Genomic DNA, 22951 nt, shown 5'->3' with positions numbered 1-22951 from the left:
GGCAGAAGCCTCTTTGGATGCCATACAACTCACAGCGAGGGCTATGGCACGTAGCGTGACTGCCAGGAGAAATATAGGGCTGAGGCACTGGAATGCAGATCCAGCAACAAGGGCCAAGGTGGCAGTGGTATCTCTTGAGGGAGTTAAACTTTTCAGAGCAGGCCTGGAATGTTACTTGGTGAAAGACAAAGGCAAGTCACAGGTGCCACTGTCAAAGAAGAAGGATATGAAATCTAGAAGGAGACCACAGTCCTTTTGAGACCTCAGTCATGATGATAAACAACAAAAGTCAAATGGCATAACAAGTCTAGAGACAATAGGTCATTCGCCCTCACAGGAAAATCTGGACAAGGTGTTAAAGGACCCAAGAAGGGAACTTCAGCATAACTAGGCCAAGACAATGGAAGATATAGATGCAAGAGTACAGCTTTCTCTGGGCAGTGGCACCGGACTGTGTTGGACAAGTGGTTCCTGGAGACGGTGGCCCATGGCTACGCACTAGAGTTTGAAAGAGTTCCAAGCAACGTTTCTTGGAGATCCCAAGGGAAAAATCACCAGGAAAAATCACAAGATGATGTTACAGGCCATCTAACATCTGTTGGACATTGGAGCAATAGAGATGGTGTCCGAGACAGAGAGGTTGCTAGGAATTTATTCCATCCCCTTTACGGTCCCCAAGAAGAACGGGAACACTAGGGCCATCTCGGACTTGAAGTAGCTCAACAAAGATGTGCAATCACAGAAGTTCAAGATGGAGATGTTGAGGTCCATCTTTTTTCTCCATACATGCAGGGGACTTCATGGTCTCCATAGACCTGGAGAAAGTCTATCTGCACATCCTGACAAGGGATGATCACAGGAAATTTCTAAGGTTTGCATATCACAGCAAACATTTCCAATATTGAGCCTCGGCCTCTGGATGTATGGAGAAAAAAGTCCTCACCTCGGATCTTCTCCAAGGTCCTGGGGACACTAGTGGCCTTCCTAAGTCTGAGAGGAATGGTCCTGTTTTGCTTACTTGGAAGATGTCCTGATCCAGGCAGAGTCCAGTCAGCAGGCGAGCCTACACTTGGACCTTACAATCCAAGTACTACAAGGACACGGCTGTGCTATTAACATGAAGAAGGGGACCCTGGAGCCGACTCAAGTAATTACACACTTGGGAGGGCAGATAGACACAAGACAGGACAGGGTTCTTCTGTTCCAGGAAGGGTTAGTAAAATTTCTCACTTATTTTACATCAGATCCTGAACATTTAGACACTGGAGGTGATGACCCTAGCATGTCTACTGGGCATGATGGTGTCATGCCAAGACCTACTACCGTGGCCTAGAGTTCATGCAAGACCCCTGCAGCGCTTTCTTCACTACCAGAAGGAAATAGACTAAAAGATAGTCAAGTAGGTAGAGTTACCACTGTCTGTGTGGACAGAGTTACAGTAGTGGCTAGTTCTGACTCGGTTCACAGGAGGGATACTTCTAAGGGAACCCCAGAGGACCATGCTCACGACGGATGTCTTTGGCTGGGGAGCGCATTCCATAAGACACATGGTCAAGACACCTGGTCGAAGTCGTAAACATCCAAGAGCATCAACTTCCTGGAACTTAGGGCCATAAAGTTGACCCTGGCTCGCCTCCAGATGCAACTGGTAGGCAGTCATGTTCTGATTCAAATGGATAACATGATGGTGAAAGTCTATATTAACAGGTAGGGAGTCAGGCAACCACAATGGCTACACCAGGAAGTGATGCAAGAGATGCAATGGGCAGAGAGTATGCGCTGTCCTTAAAGGACACACATATGGTAGGAAGAGAAATGTTTTAACAGAGGGACGCCTTCCAACAGATCAGCGAAGATTCGGAAGGCAGAGGTGGATCCTTTCATGTCGAGACATGAAAGGGGCACTAGGAACGGACGCCCTGTTCCTAGCATGGCCAGAACTCTACTCTATGCCTTGCCACTCCTAACTCTAATTCCCAGAGTGGTACAGCAGGCAATAGATTAAAGAACAGATGTTATCCTGATAGCACCCTTCTGGCCACAGTGGGCGTGGTTCCAGGACCTCATGAGCCTCTCCAGAAGGGATCTATGGTGGCTGTCTCTCAGATGGGACCTTCTATCTCAGGAGATGACCGTTCATCTGCGACCGGACATGCTACAACTCGCAGCGTGGAGGTTTAGAGGAGACAGTGAGCAGCTCTGGGATAGGAGACAGAGGTGGTTTCCACGCTCTTGGCATCCAGAAAATCTCCTATGACCAAATATGACAGAACTTGACAAACATCTTCTAACTGGTGTGGAGTGGAGGGGTTGAAACCGAAGTGGGCACAGGTTGAGGATGGCTTTCTCCAACAGGGTCCGAGTAAAGGGTTGAGTACTAGTTCTCTAAGGCGACAGGTAACAACCTTTTCTGTGGTTGGAGGGGCTAGGAAAGGTAGGTCTGTTCCAGTTTGGTGTAGTGGTTAAGTGCGCGGACTCTAATCTGGGAGAACCGGGTTTGATTCCCCACTCCTCCACATGCACCTGGCTGGATGACCTTGGGCAAGCCATAACTCTGGCACAGCTGTTCTTGAAAAAGAGCAGTTTCTGTGAAGAGTTCTCTCAGCCCCACCCACCTCACAGGGTGTCTGTTGTGGGGAGGGGAAGGGAAAGGAGTTTGTAAGCCGCTCTGAGACACCTTTGGGTGGTGAAGGGCGGGGTATAAATCCAATCTCTTCTTCTCTTCTTCTTCTTCTTCTGTTCCCCATCACCCGCACATATGGCGGTTTTTTGAGGGGGGGCTCCCTTCTCAATCCATCACAGGTACACAGGTTCTCCACATGGAACTTAAATGCAGAGCTATGAGCACTATGCAAGAAGCCATTTGAACCAATGGCATCATGTCCCATGAAAGACATTACTCTGTAAACAATTTCTTAGTGGAGAACTTTTCAGAGCTTTGTCGGTACACACAGGTTTAGGTACCTTCTACAACGACAGGGTCATTCTCAGACCAGCCCCAGCGTTCATCCCCAAAGTTACCTCCCAGTTACATAGATCGAAGGATATGGTACTTCCCTCCTTTCTTCAAACCCTGCCCATGAGATGGTGACGGTCTGGCATCATCTAGACATGCGTAGGGCTTTGAGTTTTCTGTATGAACTGGACCAGGGGGTTTAGAAAGACTGAGTCCTTGTTCATGTATGTTAGTCAGTTGTCCCTGGGAAAGTAGGGGTTGGTACCTCCAGCAGGGGTCACAGGGCACTCTACGGGGGGCAGTCACGTCGGCGGCATATAGGGCCTTGCTGTCCCTAGAAGTCACCTGTAAGGTGGTGACATGGAAATTTGTCCATTCCTTTACAAAACACTATAGGATTGACGAACTAGCTTTGGCAGAAGCAGCATTTGACAGGAGAGTGTTACTTCGGGCCCTGTATGCACCAGAAGTCGTGTGACCCACCCAGGGGGAGCACTGCTTTTTTACGTCCCAGGAGTAAGGAGTCAAGGACTGCCCCTCTCCTGGACCACCGGAGAATGGAAGATTTGTATTCACTTACTGTGAAGCTTCCTTCTCGGTGGTCCAGAGTGGGGCAGTCCTACCCACCCTCTCTTGATGGACACGACTTCTGGTCCTCAGGACCTGGAGTTGGACATGAGGTTTTACAGTGGTTCAGTTGTTCATGAATATGGTCCAACTTATTACATGATGTGGTGGACTGTTGCTGTTTGTTTTCTCTAATGGTTAAAATACAGGTTTGTATTTGTTTAAGCCCATGGCTGTGATGGTATTCCCCAGTTGTCTGAGGGGGAAGGAGTTATTTTTAAAGAGAATTTACAGCAGCTCGGAGGTGGCTTTCAGTATGCAAACAGGAAGGTAGCTACCACTGGTAGTGCGGCAGAACAGCCAGGGGGCAGGATAAGAAGCCTAGCAGGCAGGGAAGTAACAGAAGGCAGGGAAACACTAGTGGCAAGGATGAGAGAAGCTGGATGAGAAAGTGAAGGGAAGAAGTCTGGTGGGCAAGCAACAAAACAGCAGAGGCTGCCAGGAAGAGACAGCAGTGCTGGTTTCACGTTGCTTCCCTAGCTGCTGCCTGTACCAGGTAGAGAGAAGGCAGTCAACTAGCAGTGGCCTGGAGGAGGAGGGGAATGCACTGTAGATGCTTTCTCATTTCTTTGTTCCTTCCTTCTCACCACCTGGAAGAGAAGGTATGGTAATGATGGCGATTGGGAGGTAGCTTCTCTGGGGTTGGAGTTTAATAAATGATGTTGAAAAATAACATAGAGATAGAGTGAAGTGAAGTTTGACCATTGTGATCACTATCCCAAAGTCCACCTGACAGACTGACCTCAAGTGACTTCAAAAGGCAGTTAAGTACAAAGGAGGGCATTTACGATTGTCTAATTAGTGCTGCTGCCTACTATAATAACAATGGCATTTGACTTCTTCTACTTCCCTCCTGGGTTATATTTTAGAAGAAAACCCAGTAACTTTTATTTACTCCCTTGGATAGGGGAATAAGGACATTAAGCAAATAGGTGTGAAGCTACTGGTAGGTGAAACACACAGCATTTGCTGGAATCATCCATTTATAACATTACAGTTGTCAATTATTGGGCACACAGAACAATTAAGTCTTTTAAACTGTTGAGGTATTTGGCCTCCTTACAATCTTAGGAATTTCACAGTGTAAGAGTTCCTCCTAAAACCCCAATTATTTAGCCAGTTTTTCGCAGAAGCTGGGCTGTGAAACTTATACACTCTCCTGAGACAGGATCCCTCCAGTCTCGCTTTCTTGAGGCACAAACCCTATCTCCTAAAACATTCAGTATATCTAAGAACAACAAAATCTCTGCATTGAAGAATCTTCCAGTCATACTCTCTGGAACCTGAATGCCCGATCTGACTCAAACTGAGGGCTTTATCACTTTTCTAACTGAACTTGAACCCAAGTATTCTCCTGTCTTCCTGGTGTTAAACATTGACTTAGCTCAGAGGATCCATTGCAGGTATATTGTGGTATTTAATTTTACTTTTCTAACTCTTTTGCAACTCCTTCCCATCATTTACTAGCCTTATTGATCCCATGCAATTTTTTTGTTGTCGTCGTCAGTTTTCTTTGGTGGAGGGGAATTGGGAGAGTTTTTGCTTGTCCCTTTTTTTTCAACCATTTGCTATTATTTCATGTTCCCAGGTAGGAGTTTGGGCCTTTCCCCCCTTTTGTATGTGGAACATGGAAAGAATACTTGCAGTTTCTCCTTTTAGCACTTCTTTTCTGTCATTTAGTTGAGTTTGACTGCTGACATTTGTTTTCATGTCTAATTCTTGCTTTCTTTTCTGCCCTTTACTGTCTTTTTATGTCATTGCTGCTTTAGGAAGGGTTATCACACTCAGGTACTAAATGAAGGATTTCTCAACCCAATATCTGAGGAGTTAGCCAAGCAATATGATGATTTCGGTTCTCAGTGCATGTCTGAGGTGCACTCCAGCAGAATCAGAGTATCAAGTCCAGCATGTATAAACATTCATTCGGGCAGCAGATATACATTGGAAAAAATATGTTTTTGTTGTACAAGGTTCCCCCTGCACCACAGCCACCACCTGTACCACCGTTCCCTCCAGCTGTTGCAGAATATTCATGAGACAACATGCAGACTTAAAGGAAGTTTCTTCTTCCAGACTGAGTACTCCTACTACCAAAATGAGATCACAGGGAATAGGGCAATTCCTTGTGACTTCAGGAAGAAGTCTTGCACTAGTTCCAAGGGTGATGTAGTCCACTCAGCTAAAGCATCAGTAATTGCTTCTGATTTTAAATAATCAAAATGGCAAAAATTAAAGCAGAACTGTTTCAAGTACGGGGGGCAACTTTTCAGGAAACCCAAGGACACATTTGTTGCCTCATACAGTATTTGTTGAGTTAGTTGTGATGGAAAATCCCAGCAGTTGGCAGGTCAGAGCAATCACTGTATGGCCACACAACCTCTGCCTGGTTGCAAACAAAGGAGTCTGCTGAGTGTCAGAACAGTGATATTATCTACTATCCACAGCAACCTGCAGCCTGGCCATTTAATTCCTCACTGATAACTATGGCACTCAGGAAAGGTATAATTGTCTGTGTTCCTTTCCAGAAACTCATCAGAGTAAATTATCAGCGAATTGCATGAGATTTATGGACAAAGTATTTGCACATCTTGGGGGGGGGGGGGGAGAGATGTAGCAGCAAACCATAGTATCAGTGTCCTGAAGACTGGAAGAAGTTTAGGGGATGAGCATATGTTATGCAGGAAACGCTGTATTAATCTCATATTCAAGAGAGTGGAGCATGAATGTCCACAGTCTTCTAAAAAATGTAAAGAAAATCTGTGGACATCTCAGCCACCCACCTGGAGCACTGTAAAAGCTACAGCAATTGCAAGTCCTAGAGCATGCCGTATCAGAAACAGCATCAAGAAGTGCCTAGCTCACACTGAAAGAAAATATAATTGTCAGCTGGTATAATGTTTATTTTGAAAGCCTTGCAGACCTTGAGGTTGTACTTTAAAACCAGCAGTTCACAAAGGCTCTGGTTGACTTGCCTCTTCCTGTCAAGAGAATAAGATTAGGCTGGCATCAGTGTCCCACTCCTGGCCAGATGTTATTCACACTGCCAGGAGGACAGTCATGCTGGGGCCTTGCAAAACTGATGATGATTGTCCTGAGGGTCAATCTCCCATAGAGAAGAAGACAGGTAACCATATTATTTCTGTCATCTTCCCTACTGGGGCTTTAAACAGCTTGGGAGGGGCCATTTCAGATCAGGAAAGTAAGGGTGGAATGCAAATCCTCCCCATACCCAGCACCATGGCCTTTATTTGTTCAGGCAGTCAAAAATACCATTATCAAAATTCTGCCTTCATGAAAGTTTTTCTGTTTCAGAGAAATAATTTTGTTTCCTATAGGCATATACAATATGAAGGTTTTTGCTTGATCAGATCAAAGGTCTGTCTGATTTAGTAGTTGTAGTGACATTTGTTTGTTTTTAGTGGCTTGTTTTACTGTCTTATTTGTATTTTTTGTCCTATTGTCTTATTTGTAAGCCACTCTGAGCAGGTTGCTAGAGAGACAGCATAAGAAATTTTGAAATAAGTAGATTTGTTTAAAGACATTGTGATGCTGTGATATTGTGATATTTTGGGTTCCTTCTCCTTCCTCATAACTCAAAAAGCTATCAACCACATCCCAAGATCTCTTTCTTTGTTAATAATTAATTCAAATCCTGCCGGTATGTATCTGTGCTATGACTTGGATAGCCCAAGCTCACCCAGTCTCATCATATCTTGGAAGCTAAACAGTGTCGGCCCTGGTTACTGTTTGGACGAGAGACCACCAAAGGCAGGCAATGACAGACTACCTCTGAACATCTCTTGCCTTGAAAACCCTATGGGGTCACCATAAGTTGGCTGCGACTTGTGATAGATAGATAGATAGATAGATAGATAGATAGATAGATAGATAGATAGATATTCAACCCAGTATGTGTTATTTTACATTGAATCTTATTTACCATTTTATTGTCTGTTCACCAATTTTGGAGAGATCCTTTTGGAGCACTATGTAATCTGTTTGCTTCTGATTCGTAAAATTGGCTGTCTTGCTGCACAGCCAAGATTCCATTTATCCTTTTATATAACTAGTCCATCTTTGAATGTGTTAGAAATGTGAAGGACCATCTGCTGTCTCCTGCCCCAGACTTCAGGAGGTCACCATAGATTTTGTCAGATGGTCAGTTCAGGACACACAGAACCTTTCCTTCCTGTTATCTGATCCTATCCCCTTTGAAGTAGAATGCTATTCTTAGGGATGAGTTTCCTTTCTTCCAGTTTGACACCTCTCTCTCTCACAAACACACAAAGAAGGAGCATGCTGTCTCCATCTTTGGAACAATAGATGCAGGGCATGTTTCCCCTGCATCCACACTTATCCTAGTTAGATAGGTTAGATTAGTGCTCTCTCATCTATACTGTCTAGAACAGAGTTCCATATAATGAACTCTTATTAGTTTTGTAAGTTTGCTAGCACACACAGTATCAAGGCTTTTCTACGTGGAAATGCCTCGTGCACTCTACTACATTGATAGTGATTCCTGGCTCTACTAAAACCAGAGAATCCAACAGAATCCCAGTCAATAGCACACCATTCTGTTGTTTTGGGTGCATTTTTTTTTTAACTTTGCTGGACAAAACGTTTAGTCACTGGGTTGTCCTTGAGCATTTGTTGGTCTGTCCAGATAGTTTATGAATAAATTAAATAGCACTAGTCTGAACTAGAGGTAAACAAGCTTCATAGATGCAGCTTCTCAGCTTCTAGTGATAACACATAATATTGTACCACATGATGTCATTGGGTCAGGTGGAGCCCCAATACAAATATTTCAGTCACTTGCTTGCAAACATTTCAGTCACTTGCTTGCAAACATCTCCAATGCCCCCCCCCCCCCGCGCCCTATAATGGGAAGGTGCTTTTAGCAGAAGACGAAAATGTTCACAAAAATGAGTCCCCTCCATTTTGGTCAAACCCTAGTGAAATTATTGATTTGCTTTAATTTATTAAATTTCTACCCTGCCCTTCCAGCCAAGGCCGGCTCATTATGCCTTGATTGAGAGGATTTAAGTATTTAAATTTTTTAAAACTGATTGTTTTCAGAATTTTGGTTGTACTTCATGTTTTTGTATTTTGCATTGTTGCTTTCTCTTGGTATATGTTTAGCAGTCAGAGTAAGATTTTTTTAAAAAAAACAACAACAACAGTCTAGTATCTCATTTGTGTATTGTGCTGTCCCATTATCTTTTAGAGCTGCATAACATTGGAATTAAGTCACAGGCATTCATAGCTAAAATCCATTGGTTTTAGACTTAGGCGCATGCCTGCATAAACTTTGGGAGGGAGGGAGAATTCTACTCTTGAATTCCGTGCATTCAGTCCCTCCAGACCATATGGTGATTATATGCAACCTTTACAAATCCTATAACATTCTTTTAGCATATTAAGAATCATTACATGACCAGCACATTATATAGTGCTCACAGAATGGTACCACCACCTTTCAAGTACTGCCTTTAATACTTTGGGTTTCAGCTAAATCACCAACCAGGAGTATTGATGTTACAATACAAATGTTCTCATAATCAAATTCTAAAATACTCAAAAAGCTGTAGAATTCTGGCTTTAAAAAACAAGCAAGCATTATTTAATTCTTTTTAATTTTTTTAAAGAAATACAAGCCCGGACGATGTGATGACATTTTGAAATGGAAGCCACCCAGTCTGAATTCAGTGGATTTTCGGCTAAAAATAGCAAGAGTTGGTGGAGAAGGGTATGTAAACTCTTCCCATTCATCTTATATAAACATAGGTTAAAATGTGCTAGCACCTGCAGCTTGGAGAGAAAACATCCAGAGGGCTTTGGGGGCAGGAGGGGGCTGTGTTGAAAGAGTTGACTGTAAGTTGGGAGCTGGGAGCTCAGTAGAAAGAAGGCCCATCGGAGGGGATAACTGAAAGGGAGGGCTGAGAAGGCCAGATCTGAGAGGGGAAGAAATAAAAGCAGAAGGTTTGAGAAAAGAGGAAAGGAGGTCTCTGATTGGAGAATGTAAGGCAGGAGGGAGGGAATCTGATATAGGTGCTCACTAAATACTAATGAGGCTGTTCCTGTTTCATCCTGTAAATTGCCCAACAATTCGCTGTTGTCTGGTAGGAATAAATTGGATTGTTGAAGGACCTAGAGGAATATATGAACAGTGAACTTAAGGAGGTATAAAACATGTGCTTGAATGTCAAAGATTGATTTGAAATAACCAGTCCAGTCTTCCACTGATGGCCTTCAGTTATAATAAAACATCTATTTTAAAAATCCTTCAATTTCTCTAATACATTGTCATTCTTAAGATTTTTACCTTTGGTAGTATTTATCCATTAGAACATATATATAGCTTGATCTGATGACTGTATTGTAGCAGAGATTTCTTAAAGTACACTTGTGGTACATATATTTCTGTTTGGTTGTATTTTTCAAATTTATTACTGCAAAATAAATTGTTAGGTTCAATAATAACTGGTGTGTACTTGCGGGTTATTCTGTAAGTTTCATGATGGTTCAGCTGAAAATACATGTCATCAAATTCCCAGAAGCTCTTACAATAACTCAGATCTCTTGGAAAATCAGTGCTGTGGCTGAACGTGAATTCATGAACTGTCTATCTACAGTCACCCTGATACCAACATCTGCAGCCACCTTGTTCCAGTAAGTCTGCCATTGAAGCCTTATCAGGAACAGGTATTTTTGGGGGAAAAAATACATATTTTAGTTAAAAGCATACAAGAAACATTAAGGAGTAAAACATGAGTTAAAGAGCAAAATGTGCAAACTTTTGAATGAATATTGAAAAACTTGCAAATGTAGTGACCTGTATAAATGAATATACCATTGCCAAAGAGGTGAACAAACATGTGTTCTGCATTGTATATCTGCCCCCAAAAGTAAAGTCTTCAGAAGATATGGCATGTTCTTCATGGTATGCCACCTAAAACAGCACTTGAAACCATATGTGCTTTTGTTGAACAGTCAATAATCAAGAATGAAGAAGTACATCTGATTAAGGGCATGCAGAAGCAAATTATGGCTCTGTTATCTGAGATGGAGGGCTATTGCAACATTTTGGCAATAAATGGAAGGAGAATGCTGGTAACTAAAGCAAAGAAAATATTTTAATGGAATCGGAAGCAGCAGTAAAGGAAGCATTCAGTGAAACAAAGAATACGGATAAAGAATATCTCAATAAGTTTTTTATGCAGCAATCTTTATAATCAGATCTATCAGCAGATGTTCAAAACAGAGAACTTGAGTTCTTTATGCACTTAAGTTGTGGCTCATATTGAAGATTAAAAAAAATGCTCTGAAGGGTTTCAGCATTTTTTAAAGCTGTTGATCATGTGAAGCCATCCATATATCTCTCAGTGTTTTAATGAAAATTACTACTGGCAAAAGAAATATGCTGTAATTTTTAAAAATTTACTTACTCACTGTTATTTACAACTGTGTTGAGAAAAAGGATGTAGAATGAACATTTGCATTACTGGATGAGCAGCAGGCCACCCAAAAGGAATGATGTTATCACTAGCGTTATGCCAGGGAGTTGCTTGGGATAGTGTTGCATACATTGATGGCAAAGAGACCTTCATGACATTGTTGGTAAGTAAAACATAGAACAGGAGAAATGGCCAGACTGGTTTGTCCTTCTCAGAGTCATGCTTCCGTTTCACAGGTTTGCCCACAGTAAAAGCTCTGGCAACTGCAGTGTATGATCAGGTGTCTACCTTGTTATTTGCCTTCAGTCATCTAAAGAAGATAGCTTGATAGCTTCTCTGACTGTAAAACAAATGTAATGAAGATGGAGGAGACTCACCCTGGCATTGAAAATGAATTCAGACAAGGAACTCTATTTTTACGTTGAGCATAGAATAGCCATCAGCCTGTGTAACAGTATTCACCTTTTCTGTAATCTACACAAAACTGTGCTGTGTTATCTGGCTTCTTTACTACAACAATAGAGGTTGCCCATGTACTTTTGGACAGCTTTATTACCCCCCCCCCATTGTAGCATTTCTTTGATTTCTCTCTCCACACTCTCAACCTGCTTCCATGTGGCTCTGTAAGATGCAGAAGTAATGGGCAGGTGATCTGTCAAAATAGTATGCTCTGATAATGTGGTCTTTCCAGGCTTGTTGGTGAGAACTGGGACAAACATGGGTACCACTTCTTGCATCTGAGTCCCTGAATAGCAGTCAGACCAGAGAAGAAGTCTTGTATCCCCCCCCCCTTACACAGATCAATGGACCAATGCTAAGCAACACAAAACTTTCAGCTGGACAAGCAAAACACGCTTCATTATCTTGTAAATGCATTTTTAAGCAAACCTATAATAAAAGAAAATCTTTTGATGGAAATTGTAATTTGGGTATTGGATCTGAAGGTAAAAATACTATTGGTTTATAGTACATTTTGGGGATGAAGAGTTTAACAGTGCCATCCTTAGCAGACTTATAATCCTTCTAAACCTGACTTCAGTGGTGATACTGCAAGATACAAAATATTCATAGGCAGACAAAAGGAGTTTAGCTTAAGGCCAAGTATGATTGGCAGACAGCTAATTTTTTGGGGGGGATGCTTCTAGATAATTTTATTTTAATTGCTCTTCTTATTCCATATCTAAGAAAGTATAGTGACATAGTATTGTAAATCAAATTAATGCTTTTGCTTAATATAAGTGTAATGATTTCAATTTCTAATACAGTAATTTCATCAATATTTTTCCTGAAACTGAACAAGAAAGGATTTTCTCAGATTCATATTGATTGCCTTGGTAAAAGTCTGTTGTACACAATGAATGGCCACAGTCTAGTAGCCCCTCAGTATTATTGCAAATGGCTTTAAAAAATCAAATGAGGCTGCCACTTAAATGAACTTGTTCTGTGCATTTTAATCCCACTGATCCTCCAAGGAACTCAAGGTAGTGTGCATGAATTTCCATTTTCTCTGAGGCAGGCCTGCCCCCCCCACTTCCTGCCAAGGCCCCACAACTTCCATCTAGCCTCCTGGCCCCCAACTCTCTGGGCTGCCCAGAGGACTCCTGACTCTCTAGGCCTCCCAGAGGATTCCCCACCGCTGCACCCTCCCCAAGCGTGGCTTGCTTCCCCTGGCAGAGTACGAACGCTGCAAAAGTGAGTTTTTAAAAAATATATTACAAATTTATTTTTTATTTTATGACGTCAGTGCCCCCTGACTTATTTAAAGTCCCCCCGAATTACAAAAATACTAAATCCTGGCTACGGGCCTGCTCTGAGGTCTGATTCCATGCTGATTTGGTTCATGCATCTAGAGAATTTCTAGTAGACTATACAGTGAGCAAATATAACCGTTACCTAGTATTTTGAACAGGAGATTATGGTTTAAGACTGGGATTTTTCAGAGAATACTACCTTTTGTATCAGCTGCTCTCTATATTAAGGACTTCAGATGAGATCTAGGTGCCATCTCTTGCTGGTAATGGGGCAGGCATCCCATAGCAACAGATATTTTTTGGAAATGGCACCTCATATATGGAATGCTTTCTTCTATGAAGTCTACAGTTTAAGTTGTACATTGGACTGTAGGACAACCTTGCAAAATATACAAAGTTATGCTTCCGTTGTACATTGGAGGGGATTTTTATTTACCACAGGCAACTAGCTAGAGCTTTGACAGGCATCTGAAAGGGAAATTGTTTTCCCTTTTCTGTGCTGATTTTTAAAATTGTATCAATATGTTTAGCATTTTGCAATAAAACCATTTGTTATTTGGCATTTGATTATCCAGAACGCTCAGTTATCTGGCATCGCTCAGAGGGCAAGCCACCTTCTTTGCAGCCACCGTACTCCAACATCTTTGGTCACGCACAGGCACATTCCCACTTTTCCGGATGGCTAGCCATCGATGGTTTCTCACAGCCAGTGCTGCCAGCTTACACCATCCTTGGGTACCTCGTTCCCCCTTAGCCTGCCTTGAGTTGACAGCATTCAGCTCTGCCAGACCTTTTCTGGGCAGCTGGCCTGCTTGTCAGCCTGCTGCATACAGTAGCTCTGTGACTCAGGGGAAGGGTCATGTCTGGTTTGGGGGCTGTTGCCATGGCAGTCTTAATGGGGTAGACTTTGGTTGCTGTGGCTTCCTGGAAGTAGGGGGCAGGGCGGAGCAATAAGCTTGAGTATCAGACACATTTAATTAACCAGCAATTCCAGTTCCCCATGAATACTGAATAACAAAGCTTTTAGTGTCATATGTATGTTCTATTTTGTAATGTTTTTGAGGATGGTGCCATAAACTTCCTTGTGTGCCCATTGGCCAGAAAGCTGAAAGGAAAATTGGTGTGGGGGGTGGTGGATTAACCAGCACATTGTCCATACAGCCCACTTATCCCTACCCAGTATCAGTTTTTGCTCTCTTATCCAGTGCTGATAGAGTAAATGTCTGCCTTAAATTACAAAGTAGGATTCGTGGTTTCTATTAGGAGAGGACTGAAAATAGGCTGACTAACACTGCACTTTTTTCCACACTAACACGTATTCATTCTGTACTGTGTGGTAAGCAAGATGAGTTTCTTGTCTATGGGTATGATACATTTGAGAAACATAGGCTGAATGTCTTTGTCATGCACATGTCAGAGCAACAAGGAGTCAATTACATTTTAATGATATGCTGTTGCTGTTATTCTAGTGATTGATCATAGATGTCGCTGCAGTTTCTGCCACCAGTAATAACCACAGTTAGAATTTTTACATGGCAGATAACATCAGCAGTTAAATTACACTAGCAGTATTTGGTCATATATATAATCCTTAGAGACCCTTGTTTGTTGATCCAGTGTAACAGAGCCCCATTAGCCAGTCTGACATTAATAAGTCATTCCATATATTTTCAGGGAGTCAAGGAACCTTAACCAGAGCTCTTGATAGCCCACTTCTGGCAGATGTCACTGAACTAAACAAGCAGTTGGGCCTTCAAGACAGCTACTTAATAATATTACAATATGTTTTCTGATCAAATACTTTCATGTTACGATATTTTATTTTAAGCACCCTCATGGAGCAATTCATAGCAGATCTGTTCAGAAGTCCCATTCGATTTTATCAGGCTTACTCTCTGGAATATGTTCTTAGGATTGTAGCCTTTAACATTTTCCTCATTCTTCTATTCCTTAAATGGAGCACTGTGACCAACTAGTCATACGAAGAACACTTTTAAATAATAATAATAATAATAATAATAATAATAATAATAATAATAATAATAATAATAATAATAATTGTAGCCCATTAACGTCTGTGTTATCTGTACTTCATCTAGAGACCTATGAAGATGGCCTTGTGACTTTACATAGGAGTTTGGTAGTACTGTTCCCCATTATCTATCTGGGTTGGGTTTGGTAAAGAGTTAGAACAAGGTTAGGGATTCCCAAGACGTAGGGCTCCCACACACACTTTCAGCTAGGAGCCAGTATTTTGTACACAGTAGGTGGGGAGTATCTGGTGCTGTGCCCTCGTTATATGGCAGCTGAGTGGTACTTGGTGTTGTGCATTTTAGTCCCTGAGAGTGACACTCTCCGGGACCATTTGTTTGTTTGGGTACCAGTAGTGGCAAACATGCTAGGGTTTAGCGATTCACCTGGGATAGTGAGCAAGTTACCCCTCCCATCTGAAAGATCGGCTAACACAGGGTAGTGGAATAGGAGGGTTCTCCCAGTGGAAGCTCGGTTCTCCTCTCCTGACATTCCAATAGGCAGGAACATAGGGTTCCGTTTTCCTGGCCTCTCTTCAAGCCTGCATAGTGGCAAGGGGGTTCCTGTAACCAGGTTCAGTTTTCTTTACCTGCAAGGCCTTTCTTTTTCCTTCCCAGGAATTATAGTAGTATTCTTTAGGGGGTCCTGTCCTGGGTTTAGAATATTAGGACTTTCCAAGTAGTAACTAGAAGCTCCCCTGCACGAGTCATAGCAGTACGTATGCAGGGCTAGAAACCCTTGGTTTTAGAACACCAAGAAAATAAATAGATCCCACCATCATGTTCAAAAAGGTAGAGAGTCTAGACAAGCTAGAGAAATGGATTGTCCAGAAGGATTGCAACCCCTGGAAACCGGCTCTTTTAAAGGACCCTCTACAAACATTGAGAGACACATCCCACAATTTTTGCAAGAATGACAACCCCCGCAGCTCTAAACAAGACAATTATGCTTAATGGGGACTGTGGGTGGCCCTGGGCAACTGTGTACCATTCACCCCAAAAATGCAGAAATTAGATGAAACATCCAACAAACTAAAAGCTAGGGAAAAGAAACAATGCAGATCAATTGGATAGTTTGGAAAAAGAATTAGAGGCAAGAGATAAAGAAGCAGAAAAATGGAGGGCAGAAAGATTCGATCTACTGTTAGATAATCAGACCTATGTGTCCACCGCCTCTGGATGCAAAACAAAAATGAGAGGAAACCCTAGGCCACACTCAGGCTTCCGAACAGAAAGCATCCCAATTAGAACAAAAACTCACTGAGACTCAGCACACAGCTAAATACCTTGCTGAGCAACAAACAACCCAGAGAAATGAAGTTAGCCACGATGTCTGTCAGCACAGTTTACAGATGAGTGCAGGAGAGTAAATGTTGCAGCAAGGTTTTAAGCTGCTTTTACGTACATTGGATAATGCACCTTCAGTGCACTTGAGTGTTCATTTGGAAGTGGATTGTCAAACTCCAGTTGCAAAAGACTGCTAAAGTGCAGTATCCAACATGTATGAAAGCAGTCCAAGTTGCTTTCATGTTATGACTACATCATGATATGTAAAAATTCCATCTGACCTCTAACCTCCACTGGACTCTCTTACTGCAGGATCTTCTCCTCCAGAGCTCTGCCTTATTGTACCATCCACTTAACTGGGAATTCTATCTCAAAATAATGATTGCCACCATCACAGTGTCAGCTGTTGATTTGGAACAGAAAAGGAAGTGGGCGATGGACTCTAATCTGAAGACCTGGGTTTGATTCCCCACTCCCCAACATGAAGCCTGCTGGGTTACTCTGGGCCAGTCACAGTTCTCTCAGAACTCTCTCAGCCTCAACTGCCTCACAAGGTGCTTGTTGTGGGGAGAGGAAGGGAAGGCGATTGTAAGCCTCTTTGAGACTCCTTAGGGTAGAGGAAAGCAGGGTATAAAAAACAACTCTTCTTATGAGTAATGGACAAAATGGCTCAGGAAAAGTAAGCAAGAAGTTAAAACAATGAAATGTCATCACTTGCTGAGCTGCTGAATAGATATTTAGAAGACTGGCTTTTTATAAAATATGACCTGAGAATATTGTTCAAATGAGTGCATTGGAATAATAGATAATGTACCAAAAGGGCAAAGTTATAGATAAATGCAGTTATCATTTCAACGCCAAGATCTAAAGGACTACAGAGCGCAGTTAGATTGTTTCATTGGCTACATCTCTTCTGAATCCTGATAAAATTGCTCTTTAGTAGATCAGAGGTTTGGATTCGAATAATGTGAACTGGTATGAAGGATATAAGTAATGATCATCAGGATAAATGACGTATTGAACTATTAGGGGGGAACAAAATGTACTTCCAAAGTGTTCAAATCATATACATATTTTTTAAAAATGAGAATTACTCAGTGGTCTGGGACATCTAGGAGTCATTGTTACAGGCCTGTAACTACAGTGGGGCATTTGGGGGCCTGCCCCCCCCCCAACTTCTTGCCAAGGCCCCCAGACTTTAATCCAGCCCCCAGGTCCCCTGGCTCTGTGGGCCACCTAGAGGACTCCCGAATATCTGGGGCCCCTGGAGGACTTTCCACCGCCACCCCTTCCCCAAGCATAGGCAGGCAGAGTGTGAATGCTGCAAAAGTGAGTTTTTTAAATATATATTTTTTATTTTGTGATGTCAGTGCCCCCTGACTTATTTAAAGCCTCCCCCCATTACAGAATCCTGGCTACAGGCCTGCATTGTTCATTGAAAAACTTCAGTGGTTTGAAAAATGAGTGCCTTCCTCTTTTCAATACTGTTTTTCAACACTTTTATTTAGTTAGTTTATGAACTGTGGAACAGCCTAAGGACTTTAAACTTTAGTCTAATTATGTGAAAAAATAATCTCCCTGTCTTCTATCTTCCATAATTTATGACAAAAGCATCTTTACAGATGGATAGGACTGGAGAGGGACAGAGATTTCACAGTCAAAGGAAAAATTCTAACAGCGCTGGCTGTTAGACTGTGTAATAATCTCCCAAAGGAAATGAGGGAAGACCTGTTATTTGAATAATTTATAAATAGGCTGGACAAACACTCAGTGTATGGAAGAAACAGTCAGTTGTGGCTGAAGATATTCTATACTATTTCTCTACACACACCCCATTTTTTTCAATACCGTTTTCAGAGTTTTAGACAGTGTCATAGATGCAACGAACATGAAATTGAGCCAACTTCAGAGGACGGTGGAAGACAGGAAGGCCTGTCATGATCTGATCCACGGGGTCACAAAGAGTCGGACTCGACTGTGCGACTGAACAACAACAAATACTCAAATTACTGCAAATGGCAACAAAAACAAAAAAGTGCTTTGGAAAACTCATTCTTCCCTAATCAAAACAGGCTGATTTGCTTCAGTTTAACTAATTTTGGCTCCCCAGAGATACATCTAAATAAATAGCACCCAGCATCTGTCATACATTGTTATAAATGCTGATGCTGCCTTTAACTTTGTTCCTGAACTAATGACTTATGCAGTGAATATCACCCTGAAATGAGGGGGAAACTATTGCAGCAAATGCCGCCTTTCCAACCTATCAGGGTTCACAAGGCGACAAACGTTTTAAAAGTTAAAATTATAAAATAATTCAATTAAAAGCACATAAACGACACTAGAAGGAGGCCCAGTAACTGCTATTGGGGTATGCAAGAGGAAACAAAAAAAGTCTTTACCTGCTGGCGAAAGACTCTCACAGAGGGAGAGAGTTCCAGATTTTTGGTGCCATAACTGAAAAGGCTGTTTCTCAGGCTGCCACCTGTCTAGCTTCAGATGGCAGGGTAAACCAAATCAGGGCCTCTGAAGACTACTGGAGTGTATGGTAGGTTTATATGGGAGAATGCAGTCCCAAGCCATACAGAACTTTAAAGGACAATACCAAAACCTTGAATTGAGCCTGGAAGCAAATTGGAAGCCAGTGTAGATAGAACAAGACTGGAGTAATATGGTCCATATGACCCACTCCAGCCAGCACTCTGTCCCAACTGCAGCTTCTGGAGTCTTCAAGGGCAGTCCTGTGTAGAACATATTGCATAATCTAACATGACTGGGCTGGCTGTGTCTAGATAGGAAGCTAGTTTGTGAACTGGCTGTAAGTGAAAGAAGGTGCTTCTAGCAACAGCACAAATCTAATTCTCCATCAACAAAGCAAGGTCCGACGCCGGCCACGGCGGCACGAATGGCGACCGGCTCTCGGGATGCTCCCGGAGCCGGATCGCTCACTCGCAGTCTGGGGGGGTCCCGCATGAGCGGAGATCCTAAGGAGCCCTAGGGTAAGGGCTTCAAACTAGGGGGCGCTTAAGGGAGTAAGCCTCTTGTCGACCAGAAGGTCGGGAATTGAGGCTCTCCCTCTGCCCCAAACGGCCCCGGCTGCGGCGTGCCCTGTAATGGGGACTAGCAATGCCACCGGAACATCAGAGTGATGGAGCGAAAAGGCAAAGTCTGAACAAAAGCGAAAAAGTGATGAACTGTGAGTTGGTGACTGATTTTAAAGCGATTTTATAAACGCGTTCGCACCCCCCAGGAAATCGAAAGGGAGGGGGAGGCTCCCCCCCATTGAAAGAAATGACTTTTTAAAAGAAAAGAGGGGGGGCGAAGCGGAGAATTGTAGAAGCGAAATACCTTTGGGGAAAGAGCAGAAAGCGGCAGTCAGGGACGTCTCTCTGGGCTGCGTAGCATGAACTTTTGAAATATAAACAAAAACGAAGCATGGTGGGGCAGAGAAAGCAGCCCGAGAAGCAGTTGACGAAGACGGGCGGGACTTCCTGTCCAAGCTCTTCCCCTGCTGTCAATCAACAAGAGGGTGAACTTTTGCGCCATCTGCTGGAGGAACTGCAAAAAATCAACCAGAAGCTGGATAGTATGGAAAGTGCCTACACTGTGCAGCAGAAAAAGATGACAGAGACAGCTGACAAGGTAGATGATATTGCAAAGAAATGTTTGGCATCAACGGAAGAGATACAGAAAGTTAAGGAAAAGGTTATTAAAGTGGAAAAGTACCAAGAAAGACAGGATAATAAACTGTTATTGCTTCAAATGGAGAAAGCAAACTTGACTCTTCGATTCCAGGGTTTGAAGGAAGAGGAAAAAGAGACATTTTGGCAACAGCCTTAGCACCACTGACTGGCAATCAAGCGGAAAAAATAAAAGAGGAGATGGATTTGGCTTATAGAGCCTATTCCAATTTCACAAACAAAAATAAATTGCCTGCAGAAGTGGTAGTGAAATTTACAAAGCAACGTCTCAGAGATCAGATTTTAAAAGCAGCTTCGGCAACACCCTTGAAAATTGGAGATCAACCGATAAGAATTTTGAAAGATGTTCCATTTGAAATCAGAATGAAGAGAAAAGAATATAAAGGGTTGACCAAGTTCTTACAAAATCACCAAGTGAGTTACAGATGGTTGGTGCCAGAAGGACTGGTCTTTAAATTTAAAGACAGAAGAGAAAAGATAGACTCTATCTTTAAAGCTCAAGACTTTTTGAAGAGGCACACCAGTTCAGAAGAAGAAGCAGAACTTGCCAAGTGAATGTCGGGAAACAGCGATGAAGACAGCAGTTCTGAGGGAGAGGTGAAGGATGAGGAAGACAGAGGAGCGACTGGCACAAAGTACAACTTGAGAGATAAAAAAGGGAAAGGCCCCAAGAAGTAACTGTTTTGGATTATAATGTAAAAGTAATTCTAACCACAAAAGGACATTACTAACATATTAACTATTTTTTTTTGAAAACTAAAGAAGAAAAAGATCACCTACTCACAGAAAAAAACTTTAACTTTAAATTTGAAAAGTTTAATTTACTAATACTTAACATCACTCAACTCTTTTCTTTATCCCTCCATATTCCCTCCCTATTTTTCTAAGTAAACTGAAATTCTCTCCTTTTTAGGAGAGGGAAATAAAACTTTAATAAAAAAAACAAAAACAAAGCAAGGTCCAGAAGAACTCCTCTGTCTTGTCTAGATTCCATTTTAGCTTTTTCCCCTTGAGCCACCTGACCACAGCGTGCAGACAGTACCCTGAGACAGAGATGGCCGCCCAAGATTGTCTAGTTATTAAATATAGAACTGAGAGGCATCACTTGGCCCCAGTAGCAGTTCTCTCCTTTGATCATCTTTTGTAATAAGTCTGAAAGGAGGTTTATACACATAATGATTTAATTGTACCAAAACATCTAGTGCCTCATTAAGAATTTACACATTCAATTCCTTTTTTCCCATTGGTCAAAAAATTGGAAAGTGGGACTACCCCCCTTTTGCTCTAATAGAGTCCTTTTTGTGAGCACTTTGTTCTAATTATCTAATTAATGGGACTGAAATAAATGGCAGTATGTACATTATCAGTTAATTTGCTAATGAGGTAATTTTTAACTCTCAAACAATATTATAACAGTGCAAAAGAAAATGCAGATTTATGACCTTGCTGCAGCCTTTAAAATAAATTATGGGGAGATCTATTTTGCCTTAACATGTCACAGAAATACCAGGTATAGCTACAGAAAACTAGTGGCTGGAAACTGTCCTCTGCAACTCTGAGCTTCTGGTACCTAGAGTTCTAGACATGAATATTCCTAAATTGTGTCCCATATTTGAAAGCTTAGTTCTAACCCAGTTGTTATTCAGATTAAATTGGATACTAAATTCCTTCGTGCCATTTTGCGTGTCCCTCCAGCCATCTCGAACTCTCTTCTCCATCTAGAAACAGGCCAAATGAGGATTGAGGTGAGGATTTTGTTGGCATCTGCTTTCCAATGGCTTAAGACATGCGTGAACCCAAAAGGACTTCTTCCCCTTGTAATGCAAGATTCTTATCAACCAAATTGGATTATTAGGATTGAGGGAAGCATTGAAAGAATGGATCTTTCACCAGTTGTTCTTTTGTTCTATTGATCAAGCAAAATCTACAGTTACGTAAAGGATCTGTGACATGGAATGCCAGCAAGATTTAATGAAGCCTCCTGGCCTGCTGGATTTGGCACTCAGGCAATTAAAGTGTGCAGTAAATTTCAGCCCTGCCCCTTTGAGCCTTGACTTAGTTTCCTTCAGGAGATCTATTATCTAGCTTTTGTTCCTCTTACATCCCTTGGTTTAAATTTAAAAATGGTCACTTATGATGCTATGTTATGTATTTTATAATCTATTTTTCTCTTTTTAATGTAATATAAATTTATTTAGGGTTTTTTGTAAAATCTTCTATTCCTATATTTTAACTGGAGTTTTTAACTTGTATATTTGAGTACCTGAATAATGTTTATTTTTGTTAACTGGATCTGGTCATGGATCGTAATATAATAATATATAATAAAATTGAATTGGGTGAAAAGTATAACTTGAAATCACATTTAGCAGTAGAGCTGCTGTGTTGGATAAGGGCAAAAATATTTAAAGCAGCTTCGGCAGCTTTCTTTGGAAAGCTACCAAGGACTCATGGGACATGGGCAGCAGCTGGAACAAAATATTAATGCAACATCACCATAGGATAGTTTAAAAGATTACCAGCCAACACAGCATATGCAGCTGAATACACACATGCCAATATGTCACACCACATTCCAAAATAACAATGTGGTAAGTGTAATATCTGAGCTAACTATTAAGCCATTCCAAGAAAGCATGTGACCAAGCAGTGTAGGCAGGGGTCTTTTCATAGAAAAAGAGCTGCAGGAGCTCATTAGCATATGGTATTGCTAATGAGCTACTAGGATATTAGCATATGCCATGCCCCCTGACATCACTGGAAGTGATGTCAGAAGGGGAAGCAAAAGGGGGGGGCATCTTCAAAAGCTTCCCCTTCCTTTCCCCAGCTGGCTGGGGGGGGGGGAGCGAAGAGAGAGTTGGGCCACAGAAGGAGCAAAGAGGGAAGGAAAGAGAGAGAGTAGAGAAAAGGAAAGAGGGAAAGAAAGAAGGAGGAAAATAAGGAAGGAAAGTGGATAAAAAGAGAAGGAAAGAGGGAAAGAAAGAGAAGGAAAGAAGGAGGTTAAGAAAGAGAGAAGGGAAGAAAGAGAGAAAGATGGAAGGGGGAAAGAGAGAAGGGAAGGAGGAAAAGAGGAAAAGGAGAGAAGGAAAAGAGGGAATGAAAGAAAGAGAGAAGGAAAGGAGGAAAAGAGAGGAAGGAAGGA

General features: G+C 41.9%; 1 protein-coding gene across 1 annotated transcript in view; it reads left to right on the top strand.

The window, feature by feature from the left end:
• The window catches only part of RNGTT (RNA guanylyltransferase and 5'-phosphatase), a 270839-nt gene that overhangs the window by 223271 nt on the left and 24617 nt on the right, over positions 1-22951 (top strand). The window contains exon 13 of the mRNA XM_015417084.1: positions 9232-9332. Within this exon, the coding sequence (XP_015272570.1) occupies positions 9232-9332 (101 nt within the window). The remainder of the gene's footprint in view (positions 1-9231; positions 9333-22951) is intronic.

The sequence above is a fragment of the Gekko japonicus genome, unplaced genomic scaffold (genome assembly GCF_001447785.1).
Source record: "Gekko japonicus isolate JY-2015 unplaced genomic scaffold, Gekko_japonicus_V1.1 scaffold760, whole genome shotgun sequence".
Classification (NCBI taxonomy): Eukaryota; Metazoa; Chordata; class Lepidosauria; order Squamata; family Gekkonidae; genus Gekko; species Gekko japonicus.
The sequence above is the reverse complement of the archived record's forward strand: the minus strand, read 5'-3'. Positions and strand labels throughout refer to the sequence as shown.